Source organism: Triturus cristatus, chromosome 3_2, assembly GCF_964204655.1.
Source record: "Triturus cristatus chromosome 3_2, aTriCri1.1, whole genome shotgun sequence".
Classification (NCBI taxonomy): domain Eukaryota; kingdom Metazoa; phylum Chordata; class Amphibia; order Caudata; family Salamandridae; genus Triturus; species Triturus cristatus.
In genome coordinates, this window is record NC_140584.1 from 1,046,895,916 (window position 1) to 1,046,923,631 (window position 27,716).

General features: G+C 48.3%; 1 protein-coding gene across 4 annotated transcripts in view; it reads right to left on the bottom strand.

The window, feature by feature from the left end:
* TSPOAP1 (TSPO associated protein 1) overlaps positions 1-27,716 on the bottom strand; it is a 3,327,443-nt gene that overhangs the window by 1,271,925 nt on the left and 2,027,802 nt on the right. For all 4 annotated transcript variants that reach the window (XM_085649739.1, XM_085649737.1, XM_085649736.1 and 1 more), the window contains one exon: positions 15,189-15,866. In XM_085649739.1, coding sequence (XP_085505865.1) covers positions 15,189-15,866 — 678 coding nt within the window. The remainder of the gene's footprint in view (positions 1-15,188; positions 15,867-27,716) is intronic.

A 27,716-nucleotide genomic window follows, 5' to 3' on the forward strand; every position in this document is an offset into this window, starting at 1 on the left:
GAAAGATGAGCCTTTAAAGGGTGGAGTGTCGCCTGGCCGATAAAATAACGTCCACCACATCAGGTGGGAGAGAGAAGGAACTCAGGTTGCCCCGTTCAATCTCCAGGCATGAAGGTGTAAGCTCTGGAGGTGGGGGTGTAGAACCTGCCCTTCCGACTGTGAGAGGAGGTCTGCCCTCAGAGGGAGACGGAGCGGAGGGCACAAGGATAGGTGGAGAAGATCTGTATACCACACCCTTCTTGGCCAATCCGGGGCGACCAAAATGACTTGGGCCCGGTCTTGGCGAATCTTCCTCAGAACCCGAGGAATCAAGGGTATGGGAGGAAACGCGTAAAGGAGTTGCGTGCCCCAACTCAACTGAAACGCGTCCCCCAACACCCCCTGCATCGGAAACTGGAGACTGCAGAATGACGGGCAGTGCGCGTTCTCCCGAGGCGTCTCCCACGTCCGAAAGACGTGACGAACCACCTCCGGATGGAGCCTCCACTCGTGATCGGCAGAGAACTGCCGACTGAGACTGTCCGCACGTACGTTCAACACCCCGGCCAGATGATTTGCCATCAGACAAATCCGATGGTCCTGAGCCCAGGACCACAGACGTAAGGCCTCTCTGCATAGACAATGAGACCCCACTCCTCCCTGCTTGTTGACATACCACATCGCGGTAGTGTTGTCTGTCAGGACTTGAATCGACTGACAGCGAAGGGAAGGGAGGAAGGCCTTGAGCGCCAAACGAATCGCCCGCAATTCCAGAAGGTCGATGTGAAGCAACCTTTCCTCTGGAGACCAAAGACCGCTGATCTCCAGATCCCCCAGATGAGCACCCCACCCTAGGGTGGATGCATCCGTTATCACTGTGGCCACCGATGGAGGAAGATGAAAGGGCTTTCCTTGAGACAGGTTGCCCTCCACGCTCCACCAAGACAGATCCGCCGCAGCTTCTCTGGAGATCCTGATCGACTCCCTGAGATCTCCGTTGTGCTGATACCACTGCTTGCGGAGGCACCACTGGAGCGCCCCCATGTGCCAGCGTGCATGGTTGACCAACAGAATGCAGGAAGCGAACAGACCGAGCAGGCGAAGGACCTTCAGAACTGGAACAACTGCTCCATTGTGGAATAAAGGGACCATCTCCTGAATGTCGAGAATCCTTTGAGGAGGAGGGAATGCTCGACACACAGTAGTGTCCAGTACCGCCCCTATGAACAGGTTGCGTTGAGAGGGCACCAGGTGAGATTTGGGCACATTGATCGAAAAACCCAAGTCGAATAACAGCTGAGATGTTACCTGCAGATGACGCTGCACCATCTCTGGGGACTCTGCCTTCAGAAGCCAGTCGTCCAGGTAGGGGAAAACCGGAATCCCCGACCTCCTGAGATGAGCAGCCACCACTGCCATCACCTTCGTGAAGACTCGAGGTGCGGTAGTAAGACCAAACGGGAGGATCACAAACTGGTAATGTTGCGACCCAACCGTAAAACGGAGGTACTTCCTGTGCGACTTCAGGATTGGGACATGAAAGTACGCGTCCTGCAAGTCGAGCGACACCATCCAGTCTCCTTGCTGCAACGCTTGAAGAACCTGCGCAAGGGTCAGCATCTTGAATTTCTCCTGCTTCAGGTAAAAGTTCAAGATTCTGAGGTCCAGGATTGGACGCAGTCTGCCGTCCTTTTTGGGAATCAGGAAATACCGGGAGTAGCATCCCTGACCCCTTTCCTGCTCCGGAACCACCTCTATTGCACCCTTCTGAAGCAAGGCCAGAACTTCTTTCTGCAGGAGAAGCAGATGGTCTTCCGAGCAATAACCTTGGAAAGGAGGGTAAGGGGGAGGAAACTCCCCGAAAGGGAAGGGCGTACCCAGTCTCTACGAGGTTCAAAACCCAAAGGTCTGTTGTAACAGATTTCCAACCCCGTAGAAAGTAGGATACCCAACCTCCCACAGGTCTTACATGATCCGGGATGGTGGATCTAGGGCTGCTTCCCTGATGCCTCATTGGGAGCAGAGGAGGAGGAGGAAGAAGAAGAGGGGTTGCGTCCAGAACCTCTCCGACCCCTTTGCCTCCCTCTATAGGATTTATAGAGGGGATTCTGCTGTTGCTGCTGCTGCTGCTGTTGGGGCTGCCGGTAAGAGCGAAAAGACGATCTTCCAAAACCCCTAAACTTTCGAAAAGACGAACCCCTAGCAGGAGCTTTCAGTCCCAAGGATTTTGCAGTCAACCTGCTGTCCTTAAATCGCTGCAGGGCAGAGTCTGCTTTCTCCCCAAACAGCTTCTGTCCGTCGAATGGCAGATCAACCAGCGTAGCTTGCACATCAGCTGAGAACCCAGAGGTACAGAGCCAAGCCTGCCTCCTTGCGGCAACAGACGACCCCATGATCCTTGCCACCGAGTCCGCAGTATCCAGCCTTGACTGGATAACTTGCCTGGCAGCCGCCTGAGTGTCCGCCACAACCTCCAAAAAGGACGACTTATCCCCCTCAGGCAACTTAGGGGCCAAAGACTTAATGGAGTCCATTAGTGCATGTACATAACGCCCCAGCAGGCATGTAGCATTAGTTGATTTTAACGCCATACTTTCTGTGGAAAAGGTCTTTTTGGCAGCCTGATCAACCTTTTTAGATTCCCTGTCGGCTGGAGACTGAGGGAAGGCACCCGAAGCATGCTTGGAACATGAAGCCTGCACAACCAAGCTGTCCGGAGATGGATGAGTTGACAAGAAGTCAGGATCCCCTGGTGCAACCTTGTACCTTCTTGCCACCTGTCTGCACACCGCCGGAGATGAAAGGGGTTTCTTCCACTCCTCCAAGACCGGCTCCAAGATGGCCTCATTGAAAGGCAACAAAGGCTCTGATGTTGATGATGGAGAATGCAACACTTCTATAAGCAAGTTGGATTTGTACTCCACAGAAGGCAGCTGCAAATCCAAAAGTTCTGCTGCCTTTTTGATCACTACATGATAGGGAGCCAATTCCTGAGGTGGAGAAGACCTGGCAGATGCATGCTCCCACTCTGGGGTTGTATCCAAACCACTAGCTTCATCAATGCCTTCAAATTCATCCGAAGAAGAGTCGACCTCACCTTCTTCCACTTCTGTCAGATATCTCCCTTCCTCCAACACCCTCTGGGCCTCCCTCCTCGACCGGATCCGGGGAGCCGGCGTCGACGACGTCGTACGCGGCGTCGGAGGAGCCAAAGGCACCGGAGTCGGCAGCGCCATAGGTGGAGTCGGCGGCGCCGGACGCGGCGCCGATGGAGTCGGCCACGGCGTCGAGGAAGGCTCCGAAGTCTGCTGGTCCTTCCAAGGTCGAATCGGATCTCCAGACGGCGCCGGAAACTGCCAAGAAGGCGCCATCGGCATAAAGGGCATAAAGGGGGCCTGAGCATACTGCTGCGGCACCCCCAGTGTAAAAGCCATCGAACCCACGGGACCAGTTGGTGCTCCGGATGGGTAGGCCACCCTATTAAAAATGCCATACATAGCATTTAAGAAATTGGCAGAATCTGTACCTGGAGCCGGGAACTGAGGAAAAGGAACAGACCCTGTATCCCCTTGTGGAGTCTCCGGTGTCGGTTCCGCAGATTCCACTCGAATCGGAGTCGATGCCTTAGACGGATCCGATGACCGCGTCGGGGACTGAGTCGGAGTCTGCTTCTTCGAAGGAGAACACCTCGGTGACTTCAAAGGTGAAGGAGAAGGAGACAAGCCTTTGCTCCGGCGTCGACGGGGCGAAGCCGACCTCGACTTCCTGGACCTCGAGGACCGACGTCGAGAAGAATGTTTCCTCTTCTTGTGGTGCTTCTTCGACCTTGAAGACTTCGAAGTCGATGACCCCCTCTTCGACTTCTCCTTTTTCCTCCCTCTCTTCTCCTCACCGATCTTCTTCATGAAGAGCTTAGTCTTCCTCTCCTTGAGTGCTTTCGGGTTCATGCTTCTACAGCATCCGCACTCCTCCATATCGTGTTCTGAAGAGAGGCACCATAAACAGTTCTGGTGTGGATCCGTCATCGACATCAGACCTCCACATTCCCTACAGGGCTTAAAGCCCGACTTTCTAGTCGAAGACATACTCGAATTAACAGAGTAACACGGCTAAACTACAAAGTAGCTAAAGAGCACTGGAAAAAAACCGCTGCGCGTCGAAGGCGCGGAAAAAAGGTAACTGACGCCATCACGCCGACGTGGGCTTCTTATGGCTCCGGTGACGTCGAACGGAGTCGCGAGCGGAGCCGATGCATTATGACGTCGCCCACGTCGACGTGGAGTGCTGGGGAAGAAAAGTTCCGTGGAATGCTGGCGCAGGGGATATTCACAAGGTGAGGAATCCACTGTCAGATGTATCCATCAGAAAGGGGAAGACTAAAACCCCTGATCTGCGCAGATGAGCTGCGACCACCGCCATCACTTTCGTGAACACCCGAGGGGCGCTGGTAAGGCCGAAAGGGAGCACGGTGATCTGAAAGTGCTCGTGGTCTACCGTGAACCGCAGGTAACGCCGGTTGACCGGCAGGATGGGGATATGAAAATAGGCATCCTGCAAGTCCAACGTTACCATCCAGTCTTGTGGGTCTAGGGCAGACAAGACCTGAGCAAGCGTGAGCATCTTGAACGATTGACGTTCCGGAGGTCTAAGATAAGACACAGGCCCTTGTCCTTCTTTGGAATTAAGAAGTAGTGGGAATAACAACCACGACCTACTTCTGATGTCGGAACGCACTCAATGGCCCCCTTCGCCAAGAGGGCCGTAACTTCCTGCTGGAGAAGTGCCAAGTGATCCCCCGACATGCGGTGGTATCGAGGCGGCATGGCAGGAGGGGTAGTCTCGAAGGGGAGGGAGGAGCCCCGTCGGACTATCTGCAGAACCCACCTGTCCAAAGTGATGGTGTGCCAGTGGAGGAGGTGATGGTGAATTCTGCCGCCCACTGGTGTCTGGTGGGCCTGAAACACCTGACTACGAAGGTTTTGAGGCAGCGGCGGCAGGGGCGGTGGTGGACTGACCCGCCCGCTGGCCCAGTGACCCACCTCGGCGGGCACCCCGACCCTGGCTGTGCTGCGGCTGCGCAGGCCGGCACCTCTGAAAGACACGCGTTTGGTCACCTCGACACTGACCTCGAAAGGAGCGAAAAATAGACCCCAAGGGAGCACGCTTGGTGGCAAGTGCCAATGACTCGGCCGTAGCCCGGGAGTCCTTAAAGCACTCCAAAGTGCTATCCGCCTTGTCACCAAAGCAGCGTGTGACATCAAAGGGCATGTCCAACAAAGTGTTTTGGACATCCCCTGAGAAGTCAGTAGTTCTGAGCCCGGCATAATGGCGTAGCGCCACCGTCGTGGAAATTGCCCTGCCGAGGGAGTCGGCTGTGTCAAGACCACAACGGATAGTGAATTTCGCAGCATCTCTCCCGTTGGTAATGGCTTGGGAGAACACTGCCCAAGCCTCCACTGGACACTGAGGCAGCACCTGTGCAACTGAGTACCACACAGAGTGGGAATAACGGCCCAACAGGCTAGCAATATTCACCACCCGCAACCCGGAACTGGCAGAGGTGAAAATCTTTTTCCCAAACTGCTCCAGTTTTTTAGATTCCTTGTCCGGAGGTGCGGAAGGGAACACGCTCGGAGAGGCAGAGGCCTGGACAATCAGACTCTTGGGCGTTGGGTGTTGCGTGGGAAAACTGGGGTCACCCAGGGTCGGGCGATGACGTCGCGCCACACTTTTATACACAGAAACCCCTGTGTTAGGCTTGGTGCAGGTGCTTAACAGAACGTCTGTAAGTGCGACATTAAAGGGCAGTAGCAGCTCCGCAAAGGAGGTCGCTGGCTGCAGTACCTCGGTCAGGAGATTGGTCCTGATAGGCACAGATGGGAGCTCTAGGTTAAGAGCCTCAGCCGCCCTGCGCAACACCACAGAAAAAGTCCCAACCTCTTCCGTAGTTACGGAAGCAGGGGACAGTGTACCAGGGTGCGGAGAGAAATCCAGATCGCCTGGACCTTCCATATCACCTTCCCACTCCGGTTCATCCTCGCATTGAGCTTCGAGAGGGTCCTCGGACCACTCCCAGTACTCCCCTTTGTCCACCGGCTGGGAAAAGGAAAAAACTCACCACCTGGAATTGAAATCGGAGGATAATAGACCAATCCAGGGTTGACGTAGTCCGGCCCTGTAGGCAACGGTGTTGTGTCCGGCGTCGGCCCGACGCCGAAGGCGGCGTCAGGCCCGGAGGCGGCGCCGCACCCGGCGCCACAGGGTATCTTGCCAGCGTAGCAGGGGCCAAAGGCCACAGCACGGGGGTAGAACCACTCCACGGGTCCACGGAGCCCAGGAAAGGCAGGTAGTCCACAGGCAACAACGGAGGCTCCACCGGAGCCGTGGGGGAGTACCACCCACCCCCTCCACCGCGTCCCGGGACAGGTGAGGGGTAGACGAAGAGCGACGTTGCTTCTTCGACTTCTTATGGCGCCTTGACTTACCTGTCCCCGATTCCGACAAACGTTGTCCTCGGCCCCGCGACCTGTCCCTTGACCTCCCACGGGAGCGGGACCATGAGCGGTGGGGAGCCGATTGCCGGACCTCCAACAACTTTCGGGAACGCTCCCTCAGAGCCTTCGGGGCACGCCTCGGGGTCATAGGCGTGCCCCAAACAGAAGAGACGCACGTCATGCAGGTCCGCCACCTACATGGTCCGACGGCAGTCCCTACAGGACTTAAACCCGGGCATCCCTACTGCATCAGGAGTGGAGTACCCGACAGAACAAGAGAAAAGTCTCAAAAACCAAGTTAAAAGATTAACTATGAGTACCGCTCTCTCTCGGATCTGCGATTGCTGGCGCGGAAACAAAAAAGAACTGACGTCAGCGCACGTAGGCGCTTCTAATTTGCTCCGACGACGTCATCTCAGCGACTACGACACCAGCGTCGTACGCGGAGACGCACGACGACGCCTACTGACGCGCAAGGGTACTGCTGACAAAAACTTTCCGGATCCAGTCACCTGGGGATTTTCTAAGGTAAGGAATCTATCACTAACGTGTCTCTTTCAGATATTAGCCTACAGAGAGGTTCCACAGAAGGGGGTTGGCTACAGCCCATTTGAACTTCGGTTTGGACATCTAATTAGGGGTCAATTTTTTCTAGAAAAGGAGGGCTGCATGCAGACTCTCAAACCTCCTAAACAGGATATTGTGGACTATGTCCTTGGCCTGCGTTCATGTATGGCTGAGTACATGAAGAAGGCAAGCAAACACCTTGAGGCCAGCCAGGAACTTCAGTAAACTTGGCATGACCAAAAGGCTGTACTGACTGATTACCGGCCAGGGCACAAAGTGTGGGTGTTGGAGCCTGTGGCCCCAGCTGCTCTCCAAGACAAATAGAGTGGCCCCCACCCCATCTTTGAAAAAAAAAGGTGAGGTCACCTACTTGGTGGACCTATGTACTCCCAGAACTCCACACAGGGTTCTTCATGTGAATCGTCTGAAACCTTTTGTAGACAGGGCTAACATCAGCTTGCTCACGGCCACTGATGAGGCTCAGGAGGAAGAGAGTGATCGTCTCCCGGATCTCCTCTCTCAGAACCCTGTTGATGCGGCCGTTGAAGGAGTAGCCTTGGCAAGCAGCCTCACTAAACAACAGCAAGCTGATAGCAGGAAAGTCCTCAATTAGTACAAACACATGTTCTCTCTGACACCCAGTCAAACCACCTGGTGTACCCATGACGTGGACAGAGAAGGCAGTCTGCCAGTAAAGAACAAACTTTACAGACAGCCTGATCATGTCAGAGACTGTGGGCCCGATTCACAGAACTAACTTAAGACAAAATCCTAAACTTACTACCATTTTCGTATTCACAGAAGGCACTTACTCATTTTGGTATTCACAGAAGACACTTACTCATTTCGGTATTCACAGTTGTTAGGAGTCCTAAGTTTAGGACTCCTAAATGCCTTCTGTGAATACCGAAAGTCTTCAAATTAGGATTTTTCTCAGTTTAGGAGTCCTAAAGTTAGGAGTCCTAACTTTACTACTACTAAATTGAGAAAAATCCTAATTTTAAGGCTTTCGGTATTCACAGAAGGCATTTAGGAGTCCTAAACTTAGGAGTCCTAACTTTATTACTACTAAATTGAGAAAAATCCTAATTTTAAGGCTTTCGGTATTCACAGAAGGCATTTAGGAGTCCTAAACTTAGGAGTCCTAACTTTACTACTACTAAATTGAGAAAAATCCTAATTTTAAGACTTTCGGTATTCACAGAAGGCATTTAGGAGTCCTAAACTTAGGACTCCTAACATCTGTGAATACCTAAATGAGTAAGTGTCTTCTGTGAATACCAAAATGAGTAAGTGCCTTCTGTGAATACGAAAATGGTAGTAAGTTTAGGATTTTGTCTTAAGTTAGTTCTGTGAATCGGGCCCTCCGTCAGGGCAGAGGTCCAAAAGATCCTGGAAGGGGGGGTCATTGAGCCTTTAGGTAGCCTTTGGGGTAGTCCAGTAGTTCCTGTACCAAAACCTCACACCAAAGGTGGGAATAGAGAGATGAGGTTTTGTGTGGACTACAGAGGCCTCAATCCAGTCACCAGGACTGATGCCCATCCTATTCCATGGGTAGATGAGCTCACAGATACTCTGGCCTCAGCCAGCTATCTGAGTACATTTGACCTGACTGCAGGCTACTGGCAAATCCAACTACCTCAGGATGCTAAGCCTAAAATAGCATTTTCAACCCCTAGCGGGCACGGTCAATTTGTTATGATGCTCTTTGGTCTGAAAAATGCACCTGCCACATTTCAGAGGCTGGTGAACAAAGTCTTAACTATACTGCAGCATATCTAGATGATATTGCTGTTTTAAGCTCCACCTGGAGGATCAACTGGTCCACCTCAGAAATGTTCTGGAGGCCCTGCAAAAGGAAGGCCTCATTATCAAGATGACTAAGGGCCAGATAGGGCAGAGCAAGGTTGTATACTTGGGTCACCTGATAGGTGGGGGTCAAGTTCAGCCACTAGAGAGCAAAATCCAGACCATCATGAACTGGGTTGCCCCCACTACCCAGAATCAGGTCAGAGCTTTCTTGGGCCTGACTGGGTACTACAGAAGATTTGTCAAGGTCCATTGCGACTCCCCTCCTCACATCAAGGAAAATGTGAAAAAGTCCAGGGGACAGTTAGCTGTCAGAAGGCATTTGGTGAAGCTGAAGCCGGCCATGTGCCCTGCTCACATTCTGCAAAGTCATGACTACTCTAAAACTTTCATTGTCCAGACAGATGCATCTGAGATAGGGGTAAGGGCTGTGTTATCACAACTTAATGCAGAGGGTTAGAATCAAAGTAGTAGCTCGTATGAGCAGATGGGTGACCCCCAGGGAGAAACGTTGGTCATCTATAGAGCAGGAGGCCTTTGCTGTGGTCTGGGCCTTTAAGAAGTTCAGGCCATACCTCTTTGGTACTCACTTCGTTGTTCAGACAGACCATAAGCCCCTCTTAAGGCTTAAACAAATGAATGGTGAAAATCTCAAACTTTTGAGGTGGTCCATTTTGGACTTTTCAGTGTAACATAGGCCTGGGAGTAAGCCTGCCAACGCAGATGGACTCTCCAGATATTTCCACTTAGGAAATGAAGTCTCAGGTGGTCAAGGTTAGTCTCATATCTTACGTTTGGGTGGGAGTTGTGGAGGAAAGTAGGATCAGCTTTCATGGTCACCCCCATTTTTTGTTGGTGTCTTTATGTTTTTCTGACTCGTCTGACTGGGATCCTGCTAACCAGGAACCCAGTCTCTGCGCTTCTTCCCAAAATTGAAATGTTGAGTACTTAGGCAAACCCCAGATTGGCTACTGCTATACCCTTATAAGTCCCTAGTATATGTTACTGAGGTACCTAGGGCTTAGGTAAACCAGGGGTCCCCCATGGACTGTAGCATGTATTATTGCACCCATGGGAGACCACTCAAATTGTGACTACAGGTCTGACATTGCGGCCTGTGTAAGCTGGTGCTAGCACTACTTACAACAGATATAAGTTTCCTTATATCTGAGGTCACTGCACTTAAAACCTTTAAGTCACCCCTAAGGCAGACCTTTCAATCCTGAAGGTACGTAAACGTTTATAAGTGTGAGGGTGCACCTGCATGAGCAGGACACCCCTGCAATCCACGGAGTCTATTCTCCCAGGTTGTAAGTGCATCAGCCATTACGATACATAGAGTGGCCATGCGTCATTACACGATGGCTAACTCTAAACTGGCAGTAACGAACCCTGTTGTGTTAGGTATGAAACATGTTGGAATCATACCCCAACACTGTAAAACGTGTTGGAGGCATGATTCCACGCACTGTTAACCTTCTCCGGGAGGCCCTCAGTGCTCCCGGTACCAGTCTTCTAGACCTGAACAGCAAACTGTGGCTGCTGCCAACCAAACACATGATTCTGCCCAACTGCTGCTGAGCCAATCTCAAACAGGGGAAAGCAGTACAATAGGTTTCCTGTCACAGGGAGGTATGACAACCTCTCAGACAGGTCTTAGTGTATTGGGACAGGGTGGGGGCGCTTGCCAGCACCACTAGACTGCTTGAAGGGCACATTTGATGCCCTCCTTGAATACTCCAGTTGGAACCAGTTCAGGGAGCCACTGGCTCCCACTGAGGCGCGAAACTGGACAAAGGAAATGGAAGTATCCTCCCAGCTGTCCAGTCCTTCCTGTGGGAGGGACCCCTGAATTGTCCCAACCCTTTCCTTAGGGTACTTATGGGTTTACCTGTGGGTGGTTACTTAGATTAATTGGGGGACAAGATTCAGATCCGCAACCACTTCATCTTCAAGCGTCTGGGTTCCACCAGACTCTCTCACCTTCTTCGCCAGGGGCATCTTCACTGAAGTCCTCAATTTTGGTCTATGGCGTTATCCGACGTCAATCTCAAACAACGGTAAGGGTATGCTAGGTATGCACTGGTGAGATATTCAAAAATAGTTCAAAGTGGTCCTGATTGATTCGGGTGCTCCTCTTCCTTTGGCCTACCGTGAAGACCAAACTGTTCGGAGAATGTAAAGATTGATGGAAGGAGCGCCAAGTTCAAAAAGTAATCATCAGTCCAATATTGCAGTCCATATTTTTTATTTTTCAAAAGAATTTCACAAGATTCAAGTTCCAACAGAAAAATATTCAATCCAATATAATATGTTCAATCCAATACAGAGATTTGTTTCATCCAGATTAGATGTTTTCTCACAAACGAATAGTCATAGCTCAAAAACAGCCTACGCGTTTCGTCCTCCTAGGACATCATCAGGGCTCATAAAAATAAATAGCTTTAACATGCTGAGCAAAAATATATATTCTTCACCACAATCCCAATATAACAGAGCCATTAAAATCCTGTTAATTCGTGCTTCTGGACCCGTAAAAAAAATGTCTGAGTCTTAATCCAATTCAACATCTAGTTCTCCATGCAAGTATGCTGAGTCCAAAATTTCTAACACCGGCGACAACAGATCCTGACAGCGGATGTTTATGTCCTTATATGCTATTAAGGTACCCAGGGCATAGGCACACCAGGGCATGTATTAAAGCCTGTGTGAGTTGGTGCTTGCACGTCTCACAGCAGATATAAGTTTCCTTATATCTGAGGTCACTACCCTTAAAACCGATAAGTGACCCTTATGGCAAGCTCTACAGTTCTGAAGGCAGGGTGCTTGGTTGTAAGTGTGAGGGTAGCCTGCATGAGCAGAATACCCCTACAAACCCCAGAGTTGATTCACCAGGCTTTGTAAGTACGGTCAGCCATTTAACTCATATAGTGGACATCAAGTCATTTACAAGATGGCTAACTATATATTGACTGCACCAAAACCAGTCATGCTTGTTATCAAACATGTTGGAATCCTAGCCCAATACCTATTCCAGTGTTGGATGTAGGATCCCATGTACTGGGGAGCTCCACTAGGGTGTCCCCTACAAATACGTTTCTGCCCTCCTGCTGCTGAGCTGAGCTTGAGCAGGGGAAGGTAGAACAATAGGTTTCCTGTTACAGGGAGGCGTGACCACCTCCCAGACAGGACTTAGTGTATTGGACTAGGGTGGGGTGTAAGCCCTTGCCAGCGCCTCCAGACTGCTTTGAAGGGCACATTTGGTGCCCTCCCTGCATACTCCAGTTTGAGCCCGTTCAGAGAACCCTTGGCTCCCCCTTCGGCGCAAAACTGGAAATAGGACATGGGAGTATCCTCCACTCTGACCAGCCCCTTCTCTAAGAGAGACCCCTGATTCGCAACAACCCTTTCACTGGGGTGCTTAAGGGCTTACCTGTAGATGGCTCCTCAGATTTGTCAGATTCAAAATCCTTAACCACTTCAACTTCGATCATCTGGGCACCTGGACTTTGATGGACTTCACATGGAACCGAGACTGCACAAAGAAAGACAACTGCTACTCCTGGTCTCACTGTTCTGCAAGTCTTCTTCGTCATCTGGGGGCATCAAGGACACTGGAGAAATCTCCCTTGGAGTGAAGAAGTCACTCCCTTGCATCAGCAGGCACCGCAATAAAGTTGACAGGTCTGCTTCTCCTGACGTCCCACAGACTTCGAAAGGCTCAGCAACACAGGTGGTGGTTCAACATCTCCCATGAGGCCTGACCTGTCCTCTCAGCAAGTTTGAGGCCAGTATCCCTCGTTAGAACCACTGCAACAGAACCTCTGTGCACCGTGTCGACTTGCTGTTACCAAGGCTTCTTGGATCTGTACTTCAGAGATCTTCGGGCTACAAGAAGCCCCAGCATCCAGCACCTCTTCCTGCCAAGATCTTTGTCCTCACAGCATCCTCTGCAACATGGGCCTACATCTTTGGTGAGGTGCTCGAATTCCTCTTGCGACTCCTGTGGATATGGCTCTTGAGGGTCTTGTTTTGCTTCAGTGGGCTCCGCTGCGTGCTTGGGCCTGCTCCGTCTCTCCTGCAGTTGGTGAGTCCTTTGGACCTTGTTGGTCCCAACGTTGCTCCTATATCGTTTACCTCGTCTGTTGCTGCTGCCCAGGCTTGAAGGTGCTCACGCCGGACACCGAGCCCCTGGTTCGTGACTCCAATGTGGGACAGCTTGACAAGGGCTCCTGGTCTTCCAGAGCATTGCCTGGTCCTCGCAGCTGCAGCAACAAAATCACCGTCATCACTCTTGCCTCTTCCTTCATCTGTGGTCATTGGTCTTCTTTGCCACCTGGTCACTCCAGAGTGGCATAGACTCTGTCTCCTCTGCTCACAGTTACTCCTCTTCAACAATCCATCCTTGGATTCCACCGGACTCTTTTAGCCTCTTCGCCAGCGGCATCTTCATTGTGGTCTACGGTCATTTCGGATATCACTTCGCACTTATCCACCCTGCTTCCCTGGTGTAGGTATCCTGGTTCCTGGGGTATCCACGGGCGGGGTGTCTCTCCAACCTTCCATCTTCCACAGGGTTTCTTCAGGGTCCTCTTCTTCTTAAAAACTGCAACCGCGACTTTCCCATTGACCTGCATTGAGCACGCGGCTGTGTTTCCATTCTTCACACAGCCTCTGATGGGATTCTGGGTACTTAACTTGGGTGGTTCCTTGGGTCCCCAGCTCTTCTGAGTCTTCTGGTCTAAGTATCGACTTTGGTCGCAGTTCGCATTCCACTTCCTTAAGAAATGGTTTGGTCTCCCCCTGGCGACCACTGTGTATTTGTGCTTACTTACCTGTTTCCATTTTAAATATTATGTGTATTGTGTTGATATCTCCAGGTAAGAGATATATCAATGTGTTAGTGTGTATAATAAATAAAACAATTTTTATAACTCCACTGTGTGGTTCTTTTTTGTTTAACCTATACTTTTCGATTCGTTCTGGTAAAACAAGCTGCTTAACACTCCTTCTGGACTACGCCTGTAGGCAGCTCTCCACAGCTACCACTTAGAGAGCTTTCTATGGTTGTCTAAGACCACTAAAATCACCATAAGGGTTGTCTGGATTAGTGCAAGGGGTTTCACTTAAATAAGTGTGCACCGTATACTAAGCCAGCCTCCTACACATGCTCTGAATAATCCTTTCTTAGAATGTTCTGACATGGCCAAGGGTAAAATTGTAAAGAAATATTCGCCTGACCTGAGAAGAAGATTCCTGAAATCAGAAGGTCTGAATAATAACTGAGCAGAGCTCAGGGAGACTCCCTTCACACGATGTGCGGTAGAACATCTGAGGGATGTAGCCTCTGTGGGGAGTGTTCTAAAAGGTGATGTCGGCTAATTGGTTATTGACCAAGCTTGGCCCTTTTTATAAAAAGGACATAGGCTATTAAATTCATTGCCTAATGCCATTGTAGCCTATGATTACTAAACTTATTGCTTTGATATAGTACCATGAGATTCCCACTTCGATGATGGGTAATCTATGAAAGATCCAATTCTGGAGAACTGATGTATCCTTCACAATTTCCTCTGTTATCACACATTTACTTTTGGGGAGGGGGAATAAAACACAATGGATCCTACTATCACATATTTCAGAAATCGATTTTGTAATTCATTTATACTTATTAGTCATGACTAATATGGAAATACCCTGTTCAAAAAATATATTAACAAGGTACAAAAGTGTTCAAGACCTTCCTGACGAAGGAAAAGATTCTAACTGACTTTGTCCAGGGCATGATGTTATTGTGCAGCCTGCAAGAGTCTTAGAGGGACAGTGTCAGCTTTTCACTGCTTGCAGTCCTTATATTCAGACACCTTTCCTCCTTTTCTTTTTCAGCAGTGGCATCTTCAACGTAATTTACTGTTTTGTTTAGATTTTATTGATGAGATAAAAGACAATAAAATGCTGCCTTATCAGCATGCTCTAAAGGTTTGTGCTGTATGCATCCGAGAACATGTTATTTTAAAAACTGTTCTGTGATCCCAAACCTGAGCCGAGATACTCTCTCTTTTATGACTAGCCAACATGATCCTGTAGTGGGAAAGGATGCCATCTTATTACAGATATGTACCTAGCTCAACATCTTAATGCGTCTCTTAACTTTCCATTTTCTTTTTTTCCTCTAGCCTTTAGGGTGATACATTGTGCAGAACAATTGATCATATTTAATATACACTGACGTAACATTGAGATAAACATTTCAAATAGCAAACTATTCTTTTCAGTTAGTTCTAATCTTTCATTTCAGCTACTGTTACATACTATTCAACCAGGACTAAAAGAGCTTACCAGGTTCTCATGTTGTAGGTTAGGGTCAACTGCTGGCAGTGGCACCATTCTTGGTACTGCTGAAGCTTCACAAAACTTAGGATGTAAGGCTTGTTCTACAGGATGGCTACAAGCTGCAGCACGTACAATAGTACAAGGTGTTCCTTCGATGTGATCGCTGTGTGCTTTTGCTTCCAACAAATTGATGCTTTGGCTTATGGCTCGATGTTGATGTCCAGAGAAATTACAGTGGACTAAATCAAGATAATTTTCAGGCTCCTTAATAGGCAGAGAATCAAATGGTCTACCATCACCTGCAGGTGATTCAGTTTGAAAAGTGTGTTCTTTAATTTCAAATTCATTGGAGATAGTTCGGTTGGAGAGTTTGGCATTAGATTTGGAAGTTGTTTCACTTTGTGGAGAGTATGGGGATGATGTTAGCCTTATTCGTGCAAGTCTGCCAGACTGAGAGTCCAGGTATTCACTAAATGGTGGCTCATAAACAAGACTATTGTTCAGGAGAAACAAAGAGTCAGGTACTTTCAACAAGGCAGATGGGATCTGAGCCGGCACTGAATCTACAGATTCCCCATGAGGAGACATTGTCCTCACCGATACCTCTCGTGACACATGCAGTAGCTGCAGGTGGGACATTCCTAACAGCACACTCCCAGCTGTAGGTGATGTAACTTCCAGCACCTGAGAGACAAAGAAGAAAAAAAAATAGATATTCAATCTTCACAATTTAAGTTGCACTAAATAGATACCATCTCACAGACAATACCCAAGACAATGATATCTTCTCTATGATAGTTTCAGTGTAGAGTAGTCAATTTGCATGCATATAATCCCTTCATCAGCATAATTTTTTCTACTTGCTTTTTCAGATTCAGTTTCCTCTGAGCATGTACAAGATTACATATTATCTGATACATGGAAAAGGCTGATGTAAGTAGGAATATCTACACTCTTACTTTAGTTCTATATAAATAAGAGATTAATTTAGGAAAAAAAGATAGCAGTACTAGAAAGAAAAAGAGGAATTACTTACCCGTAACAATAGCTATCTATTGCAACCACCTCCCCTGAATTCCTAAAACCGGAATATCTCTGTCCAAATGTGGGATCCTGTAACTCTTTTAGAACTCTGAGCTACAACAATCTAAATGAAGCACAAAAAGATAGCCAACATTTGCTTCCTATCATGTACAACAAATGTTTAAAAAGTGTTAAAAATTCCAATGTAATATGGCTCTAAAGCGCACAACACAGGTAGGGGTAATGGCCTTTACAAAGTGGGCAGAGCAAACGTGTGCCATTTCCCCACAAGTGTCACAATGCTTGTCTGAACCATCCAGATAGTGGTCTAGTGCTCAGATGGGTGGAGAGAGGAACAGGAAGAGTCGGAACAGGACGTTCCGGATGTGGACAGGTAAGTGGGGTTTGGACCGGGTTTAGGGGGAGAGGAGATAGTTTTTTGGGGGGTGGGATCAGTTTTAAGTCTCTGGTCGAGGGGGTTGGTGTCATTTTTTCAAAGGGGGAAGGCTATTATGGCTCAGGGTAGTTTTAAGGGCTGGGTTAGGGGAGTAGTTGTTTTAGGGATGGAGTGTCGGATTTAGGGCTCAGAGTGGAAAAGAGGGTCAGAGAAATATTTTTAAAAGGGTGGCAGGGTTTTAGGCCTCAGGGCGGGGGAAGGAGTAGTTTTAAGGGTAGGGCAGGGGTAAGTTTTAGGGATCAGGGCAGGGGGGGCTGGGGTCAGGGTTGTTTTTGGTAGGGGGCAGAGTTTTAGTCCTCGGGCGGGGAAGCAGTAGTTTTATGGGCAGGGCATGGTTGGTTTTAGGGTTTGGGGTGGCTGAGGTAGGGGGACAGAATTTTAGGGCTTAGGGAAGGGGGGGGTCAGGGTAGTGATCATTTACCACACATATCCATTTAGCAAATATGCCTTTCCAAAAATTCGTGGTAAAGGCATGTGAGGTAAAGGAATGCATGTTTAAGACACATTCGAAGTTGGGACCAAGTTGTAGAGGCACGCTTGGTTCAGCCAAACGTGCTTCTGTCATACAACCCACTGGTGAAGTAAAGAGGATGGAGTGGGGCCAGCAAGGCTTCAAGGAAGATGTGGATTCGTAGAGCTCTAGAGAAGCAGACTTTCCTGAGGACTCAGGAGACTGAAGGGAGCGTGCGGAACAGCCAGAAGAGACTAGCCTGAGCTACAAAAAGGTGGAGAGGAATATGCTCCTGTTAACGCAATCCGTGCTTTTCAATACCTTGAACATCCAGAAAATACCTCATCTGCTGCCATACGCATTCCCAAGATTACGTCTACCAGTTAGCAGCCAAATGAAGGTGAGGGTTCTGGGCCACAACTGGAGGCACAGAGGTGGTGAACTTGAAGGGTGTTGAACATACAACATTTATATATTACCTACTGGCGGTTGCCAGTAGGTAGTTATAGTTAGGACCTATTATCCATAGGAAATCCGCAACATTCTATTTGGAATAACTTTGGCGCAGGCTGATGAATCTTCGCAAAATGTTCAAAACTCGTGGCCCGCTGCGGTCCGCTCCTATCCTGAAAGTCTCGGGGTGATTCGTCAAGCGGGGGCCGAGAAAAAAGGGGGGTCCAAAAACATGTTTTCCCCATGCAATTTTCCATAGGGACCTTTAGTCGCAGCTACAGCCCGAACTGCTGAACGGAATTACACCAAATTTGGCAGAAAGGTAGACCTTGGTTCAGAGTTGTGCCTTTTGCTTAAATGGTGTAAAACCGTTCAGTAGTTCCTGAGAAAATCAAAATCACACATATATCTATGGCCGCGCTGGATCCGTGCACCCTGAGCGCACCCTCCCGATCACGAGCTGCATGCTAATTGGCTGTCAACACTCCAAACCAGGAAGTGTTGGCAGCCATTTTGTGCCTCGGTAGAAGCGAGGCTGAAGAAAGCAGTGGAACTAGTGTGTAAAACTCATAAAGGGGGCAGGGTAGAAATACCCTGACCCTCTAGACCTGCTTAGGGGGTCCCACAAGGACCTCCAGGGCCGTAAATATATATATATTTTTTTTTAAACGCCGAAATACGCGCAGGGTGCACGGATCATGCCGTAAAGAAAAGAAAAAAACGAAGCGCTGGCTTTAAAAATTGGCCCCCAGGGGGGAGCCAAATCCCGGGGGCAAAAGTATTAAATTTTATGGGGGGCCCAGAGGGGCTCCCCAGCCCCGGGGACCGCTACCCCACGGGGCTACAACATAAATGGGTACGAGGGGGGGCTCAACTGCCACCCCCCCAGCAAAATAGATGGGTGGGGGGTCTCAAAGGCCCCACCAGCCCCAGGGACCGCTACCCGCCTGGGCTTTCTCAAAAATGGTTGGGGGGGCTCAAAGGCCCCCCCAAAGCCCCGGGGACCACCACCCCCGAGGCTTTGTATGTTGTGGAGGGGGGCTGCGTGGCGCCCCTCAAGGGCCCTGGGCACCGCCATCCCCCAGGGCCGGCTCCTGCAGTGTCCCGGGGTGCCCACTCCCGGGACACTGCTGTTTGCTATGGCAGGGCGACAGCCGAGTCTCCCGCCCTGTCATAGAAAACTTGGTTTGGATTTTGAAAGAGAGAGCAGGGAAACCTGCTCTCTTTCAAAATGCAAAGCATTTTGCTTTTCCACATGGGGAGCTGCATGTTAGCAGCTCCCCGTGTGGAAAAACAATGCCGGCTCCCGAAGGACGCGGGGAGCCTGCTGGGACCGTGGGGGCATTGGGGCTCCCCCCACGGTCCCCAACGTTATAAATGAGCCCAGGGGGATGGGGTCCCCGGGGAGAATAGAAATTAGTGATAGGTGCTATTTTCTTTTTACGCTAAAATTAGGAGTTGCACACCCAGCGCGGCGCTCAGCGCGGACCCTGGTGGGCACGCGCTGGGTGCGCGACTCCTAACGCGTCGAACACGTATATGACGTCACGCTCAAGTGCGCGAGCGTCTCGTAAATTAATATGTATGTGTCGCGTATGCGCCTGGAGTCGCGTACCGATCGCATTGCAATCGCGCAGGGAAATACGCACCTATCGCACACCCTACGCGGATCCTACCAATCGTAAAATAGCGGCTAAGTTCCGCGCAGTGATCGAGAAAGATACGCTTTGGGTGCGTGACTCCAAAAAATTTTTGGCAAAAAACCCAATAAAAACATATTATAAATATATATTTTTTTAAATAAAATAAAAAAAATAACATTAGTTTCAATATTTATAAAAACATTTTTTTCAATTTATATAAAAAATATGTAATGTAATTTAAAAAATAAAATTTGTAAAAATAAATAGTTTAAAAAATTTAGAAAAACAGTATCAAAAAACTAAATAGAACAATTAATATATTTTAAAATGATCATTTAAAAAACCTTTGAAATTCACAGAAATAACCATAGGTTTCAGATATGTTATAGTTAGGAATTAGCATTCAAAAAACCTTGAAAAGAAATTCACTGAAAAAACCATAGGTTTCAGGTGCGTTATAGTTAGGAATTAGCATTTAAAAAACCTTTGAAATTCACTGAAAAAAACATAGATTTCAGGTATGTTATAGTTAGAATTAGCATTTAAAAAACCTTAGAAATTCACAGAAAAAAACATAGGTTTTAGGGGTGTTATAGTTAGCTGGACATTTCACTTGGACAAAACCAGTGAAATTCCCTAGTTATAGTTAGTTCAGCTAACTATAACTCGCGCGCCCGCAATGCACTGCTGATAACGTCACATATTACATCACTCATGACAGGGTCAGTAACATCACTGATGACATCATCCTTGTGATAGAGTGGCAGACCTCCTCTCACCCTAATATAACCTTTGATACACACACTCAAAAATAGAAATTAACATTTTCAAAACAATGGACATACCAAAACCACTTACAACACACCTATTCAGTCATTCCAAGATCTACACACACATCCTCTCATTCACTAACAGTCCTATACAGTCACTCATACATGTACTCACTCATCATATGTACTCATACACCTATACATCCTGTTACACACCGACACTCATCCATATTCTTTTCAACCAACAAACACAAAGAATTGACATATGGTAGAACCCTCACCACAACATTCTCTCTCCGAATACTTTCAATGTCTTCCTGGTACATACTCCACTGCCAGCTACACCTTGTGCTGAATTGCCCAGCGCCAATTAAGTTGAGGTTCCTGAGAGAGCAGGGAAGATCGTATTCCTCCTTGGTTGTTTAGGTAGTGTATTGTAGTAGTGTTGTCTGGTCTGACAATCACCAAAGCATTTTGTATTCTGGGCAAGAAATCTGAAGTGGCAGGAATACTCCTATCAACTCGAGGGGATTGATATGGAGGTCCCGATGAGATAATGGCCATTTTCCGCTGACTGGAAGCTCTTGTAGGAAAGCTCCCCATCCGTCTAAGGGGGCATCCTTTGTTATTACGAGAGGTGCGGCCTGAGACAGGAAAGGCAAGCCTTGCGACAGCTGGTGAGATTGTGTCCACCATCTTAGTGATGCCATCTCGGGAGGGGAAACTTGAATTATGTCGTTGAATGTTCCCTCGACCTACACCCACTGCATGTTCAGAGCTTCCTGGAGAGGACACATGTGCAGGCGACAGTGAGGAATGAGGTGGATACAGTAGGACATCATGCCCAGGAGAGATTTGTAAAGACGTACTGAAAAAAAACTTTTTTGTACACGTTTCACCAAGGATATCAATATCTGTTGTCTTTCTAGCGTGGTATTCTTTTTTTTAATGGTGTCCAGAATGGCACCTGTGAAGGTTAGCCTTCGTGAAGGTCGAAGAACTGGCTTTTCTGGAATCAAAGTGAGACTTAGTCGCTCAAAAAGCTGCAGATAGGCTTTGGTGGATGTTTTTGCTGCTCTGTTAAGTAGTGGCTTTCACTAGCGAGTCGTCAAGGTAAGGAAAAATTTGATGATGCTACTGCCGGAGGTATGCTGCAACTGGTGCTAGGCACTTCGTAAAGATGCGAGGGGACAATTTGAGCCGGAAAGGCAATACTCTGAGCTGATAGTGCCTGACGGCCACCGTGAGCCTGAGAAACTTCTTGTGTTTCTGGTGTAGTGTGTATGAAAGTATGCGTCTTGGAGATCCAGGGACGACAAGTAATCGTTTCCGTTAAGGAGATATAATACATCCTGGATGGTGATCATGCGGAACAACTGTTTCTTGAGGAATTTGTTCAGGCTTTATATCTTGCCACCCATCCTGGATGGAATGGGTGAGAAAGAGGCCAGCAGCAGGAAAAGTCATTGACGGCGACTAGTGTCCTAGCAATGTAGTCCTGTTTTTCCTTCGAAAGAGGACTTGTTGTAGGCAGCCACAGGTGGTTGGTGCTGAGTAAATTGAAATCTGTATCGTTGGGTGGAGGAAGCGTAAGTTGAGTATCGAAACTGATGGTATCTTCCCCTATAAGGTGGATGCTCCTTGCCTCGAGCCCCATGAAAAGTCATTTTCTTGTACTGTAAGTCCCCAAATACATAGCTGTTTCTGTGAGAGGTGTGCTTAACTCAGGTCCAGATTTTGAAGATGAGGGTTGTAACAACACTCCATAGTTTCTTGGAATGTGAAGGGTTTGAACTCACTCTTAAAGGGCATAAAGTTTGGAAATACTTGTTGGACCATGACTTTGAGGTGGTGGCCTTACAGGAAATGCACCTACAGCGGGTGGAGGAGCTTCGGCGGCGCCATATAAGTTATGCATTAGTTTATAGGTCCTCAGCGAGCATCAAACACAGATGGGTAGCTCTAATGTTCCACAATTCTCTGAAATTCCAGCTATGAAGTCCAATAAGTATGGTAGAGCTATCGTGGTGAAAGGGAAAGTGAGGGGGCGGCTTTGCACATTCATATCGGTGTACGCCCCCAACACAGGGCAACCAGCATTCCTCTCTGCCCTGCCCACTATTATTGGTGGATTTGCGGAGGGGCCAGTAATACTGATGGGGGACCTAAACCTTACACGGCATGCAGACATAGATAGCACCCACCCACACAGGTCGTCCACAGGTAGCTATCCCAAGAGCTTTAAGAAAATAAGTTACTTACCCGTAACTACGGTTATCCAGTATTGGTATCTTTCATAGATTCACATGCCTGAATCATTCCCCCTCGTCGAGGTAATGGCCCAAGGCCATCTAATCAGTAGCCTATCTATGTCCTTTTAAAAAAAAGACCAAATGTTGGCAAACAGCCAATCATCTGTTAGTACCCTCTAGAACATTCCCAGCTCTCCTCAGAGTTTCAAATACAAGTGGGAAGTAAGGATCCTGAAATTCAATGCGAACTGACTCTCCGGGAGGAGGGTGGGTTGCATGTAAAACTATGAAAGATACCAATACTGGATAACCGTAGTTACAGGTAAGCAACTTATTTTCTTATCCAGTACTGGGGTATCTTTCATAGATTCACATGCCTGAATTAGAATAGCAAGCAGTACCATGAAACTGTAGTGTCATTAGCAGGCGGTGGGAGACATGAAACATTAAACTCCCAATATTAAAGACATATACCAGAAACAATTCTAATAATTATTTAAAATCTAGCATGAAATGCATGAGATAAATCTTTCAGATACACTAGCATTCACATACATTAAAAACCCTCAAAAACAGTTATATATATATATATATATATTTGTATAAACATTTTCAGACATAAGTAATACTGTTATTAAAATAAAGAAAGAGCTTCTCTTATGTGAAACAAAAGAGGCGGACCATAATTGAATAGATGCCGCAATACCACTTGTCCAACCACTGCATCTTGTCGTTGCGTAGATTGCAGACAGTAATGCTTTGTAAACTTGTGGACATTCTTCCTTGTCGCAGCATGGCATATTTTGGCTATTGTCACTCTTGCAAACAAAGCTGTAGATGCAGAAATTGTTCTTGTGGAGTGTGCTTTAGCCCTTGCTGTCAGGGGCTCGTTAGCCTTTTCGTGACAGAATTGAATCACAAATGAGACCCATCTGGCGATCGTAGCCTTTGTTACAGCGGTTTCTTATTTTCCTTGTCCGTAAGCGACCAGGAGCTGATCTGTTTTTCTTATCTCTTTCGTTTGTGCAGGTAGAATTTCAAACATCTCTTGAAATCCACCGTATGCAATGCCCGTTCTGCTGGGCTAGATGGATTGGGAAAGAAAGACTGTAATATCAACGGCTCGTTGAGGTGAAACTGTGTTGGTACCTTTGGTATAAATGTCAGGTTTGTGCGTAAAGCTACATAGTTTTCAGTGAAATGTACATAAGGTTCCTTGATTGTAAAGATTTGTATTTCACTCATCCTCCTTGCAGAAGTAAGAGCTAGTATGAGGGATATCTCCCATGTGAGAAACTTAAGCTCCGCTTTGTGAACTGGTTCGAACGGTTGTCTAATCAACTGCGGCAGGACTACATTGAGCTTCCATTCTGGAGGAGGCACACACACAAGGGGAAATGCGCGAAAAAGGCCTCTAATTAATTCTTGCACAGAGAGAAGCAACTTGAGGAGATCTCCTATAGCAGGAAATTGCAGCCAGGTGAACCTTTACTGATGAGAAAGCGAGACCTGATTTAGCTAGTGAGAGAAGGTAAGGCAAGATCTGTTCAGGAGGGGCTTTCAGCGGGACGATATGTTTTGACAGTGCTTTCGGCACGGAATTTTGCAATGATTTCTCTACACTCTTGCGTGATATTTACGTTCCTAAGCTAAAGGAATTCAGGACCCATGCATGCAAATGAAGAGAGTGTGGATCCGGATGATATTCTTGGCCCTTGTTCCTCGATAACATCGTTGAGGATGGCTGTAGGCGAATGGGCTTCGATTCCGACAGCAGGAGCAGTTCCGAGAATCAGTTTGCCTGGGCCAAAGTGGAGCTATCAGGACCAGATGACTGCCTTCTGATTTCATCTTGCTTAGTACTCTGGGAATTAACGGGATGGGGGGAAAAGCGTAGGCATATATCCCAGACCATTGCATTAAAAGGGCATTCCCTCTTGACCCCGGTAGAGGGAACCTGCTGGCATAGTACTGGCATTTGTTGTTCTCCTTCGTTGTGAAGAGGTCCAGAGTTGGTTTCCCCCATTTTCGAAATACCTTGTCCAGCTGGGATTATTCTAGCTGGAATGAGACCTGCTCAACGTGTCTGCATGGGTATTGTGCCTGACATGCTCAGCCTTTAAACGAGATTCCATGATGTGTTGTCTATTCCCATAATTCTTGAGCCTCTTGAGAAAGCGTAATCGATCTTGTTCCTCCTTGCTTGTTGATATAGTACATGCTGGTGGTATTGTCCGTACGCACCAACACTTAAGATCCTGTTATTCTCAGCAGGAAAGCTTGGAGAGATAGGACTATGGCTTTTAGCTCTTAGCTGTTGATGTGCTGTTTTCTCTGCGCCGAAGACCATTTGCCTTGAATTTGCAAGTCCTGTAGATGACCTCCCTAGCCCTCCATGGAGGCGTCCATTGTTAAAACGAAATCTGGGATGCTCCGTAGGAAAGTCAGGTCTTGAACGAGATTTGACGCCTGAAACCACCACTGCAGTGTTTTCACCATCCGTGCTGTGATTCGAACTACATCTTCGAAGTATCCCAAAGACTGTTGCCACTGTTTCTGTAGCTCCTTCTGAAGAGGCCTCATTTTCAGTCTGGCTAGAGGTACCAGATTTATCGCTGAAGAGCACATCCCCAGGAGCGATTCGTACAGAAACAGACCCTTTTTTGATATTGTCTTTGCAAGTTTTTACAGACATATCCGCCTCTCCCGATACAAGAACGCTTTGCACTGAATGGTGTCTAAGGATGCTTCCAGAAAATATATTACTTGAGTTGGAAACAGAACCAATTTTTTCCTGTTTAGGGTAAGTCCCAACTTTTCGGACGGAGGCAAGTTTGCGTTGCTCGATTGGCTTCCTGCACAGTTGCTGCTCTGAGCAGCCAATCGTCGAGGTACGGAAATACTTGAAATGTCAGAGACCGTAGGGTCGCCGTTACTGGCGCCAGGCACTTGGTGAAGATCCGTGGTGCTGATTTGAGCCCAAACGAGAGCACTTTGAATTGATAGTGGGTACCAGCCACTGTGAATCTTAGGAACTTTCGGTGCCATGTGTGGATTGGGATATGGATATATGTGTCTTCCATGTCGAGGGAAGTCATGAAATCTCCTTTGTTTAAGCAACCCAGGATATCTGAGAGTGTTACCATCCTGAACGTCTGCTTCTTGAGAAACTTCTTGAGATTCCGTAGGTGAAGAATCAGGCTCCCTTATCTTGATTTCTTTTTTATTAGGAAAAAAAGAGAATAAATACCTTTCCCTTTCTGAGCGAGTGGTACCTCTTCTATTGCATCCTTGAGAAGCATGGTCAAAACTTCCTTTCGTAGTAAGCGAAGACGAGGGGGAGGGCGACCCTTGGGTGGAGTCGTCGGTGGTCACTGTGAGAAGTTGGCCTGATGTATGATGTCACTAGTTCTAGTGTACACCTTATATCAGTCCAAACAACCCTTATGGTGATTGGTTGTAAAGTCAACCTTATAGACCAGCTATCCTAGTGGTAGCATGGACAAGAGCAGTCTTAGGCTAAACTGTGAATGGCATGTGAAGCCAGCTGTGATACCATATATAATCCCTTGAATACCAAATGAAAGGACACCACAACAGATATATATATATAAAATAAAGTGTATTTATTCTAGTCAAACCCTCAGCACTCTTTATGAGATTCGAGGTAAGTACAACACAGTCTTATTCAAGCATATATTAAGTCACACAGGTAAGTAATACAGTTAGGCCCTAGGGGCCACGCAAACCATATACTGAAGAAGTGGTATGAGGACCACTGTCACGGAAATAGAATAGGCCTAGGCCTAGGGAATCGCTGGGGCTACACTACACTAGCAACAGTTAGGAAGTGGGAGGCCCACGGGATTCAGGTGCAGAGTGGAAACACTCACGCGTAATGCGTAAAAGTCGATAGAATTACTAGCAGTTAGAAATTAACAGTTTTAGGACACTTCTGGATTAGCTAGAAAGTCGAGACTCAGAAACTAGTCCCTAGGATAGTCACTACCCTTGTGAGCACCGAAGTACCCAAGTTACCTAGCCCACAGGCTGCGGGTGCATAGGTGTGAACTTGCGTCGGGTTTCGTCGTGGACTTCTATGGATGCCTGAAGGAAAGTTGCTGACAGGCAGTCAGTGAAGAGTGTCCGGTGGATCCCAAGGCTGGGATCAAGAAGAGAGGATACCTGCAAGCAGAAGGGACTGAGTCAAGGTCACTAGCCAGTGACCACGGGGAACCAGGAAGGAACCAGGCGATGTCGTGAAGATTGCAGGTGAAGGGTGAAGCTTGTCGCTGCAGCCACGGGTACCAGAAGACGTCGAGGACGACCAGGACCAGGAGGCGAGCTGTCCCACGAAGGCTCTTGCTGTTGGCGGCGTCGAAGTCGAACTAGGACTCACCAAGCCTGGGCAAGCGGAACCCACGAAGAACGGAGAACTTGCTTCTGGTGCAGACCAGGAAGGTCTGGGGTGCTTCTCTTTTGCAAAGAAGCGGGAGCCAGTCTGGAGGAGCCTAACCAGCAGTGAAGATTTCAAGGTGTGTCATCACAAAGGCCGCTAGCCAACGGGCAAGCAACCGGACAGACGCGGCAAGCAGGAAAATGCAGAAGGGCCCCACGCAGGACTCGTGGAGTGTGGGGGGCTGATCTTCGTTGCAGATGGTGCTTGGGGTTGGGGCTTCTCAATCCCCGGTGCACAACTTCGAGGGTACCTCAGAAGCTGCGCTGGAAGATACTCGCCACTTTTCCCAGGTAGCCGGTCCCACGTCTCTCGTCGCCTCCACGGATCTCAGCTCGGCTGTGGATGTGGATCTGGGTCGGAGAAGTCTGGAAGTCAAGGCTCTGGTCGGGCTCTGCAGTCGGTCCCTCGTAGAACTTCAGCAAAGCAAAGGGTAGTCTCTTGATGGTGCCTGTTTACACAGGGTAGCCACTCCTTGGCCACAAGGAAGATTCTTCAGTCTTCTTCTTTCGTCGAATGTCGTCGGGTCCAGAGTTTCTGTTCAAGTTGCAGGTTCAGGATAATCTAATCTCCTGGGGCCAACTACCACTCTCATACTAATCTGGGGGGCTCGGTTGCCTGCTAGGTCACGCCTTATGGGTGGGTCCTGGGAGGGGGGTGGTTACACCCCCTTCCCTTTGTCCAGTTTCGCGCCAGGACTGGGGCTGGAGTGCCCCAGCACCGGTTTGAACTGGACTATGCATGGAGCACCTTTTGTGCCCCAGGCAGAGCCTCATTTAATTCATCCCTCCCTGCCCCAATACACTAAGGCCTGTCTGGGGTGGTGCTCGCACCTCCCAAGGCAGGAAACCTATTGTCCAAGCCTCCCTTGCCGGGATCACTGCCAGCAGCAGGAGGTCAGACTTGTGTCGTGGCAGCAGCATCCATTTTGTGATGCTGGGGCTCTGGTTAACTTTCACCGGGTAAGTAGGTTACAACATGTCTTCTCCCTCTAGAAGGGAGGGATACTATCCTCATCCCCAGAAATGG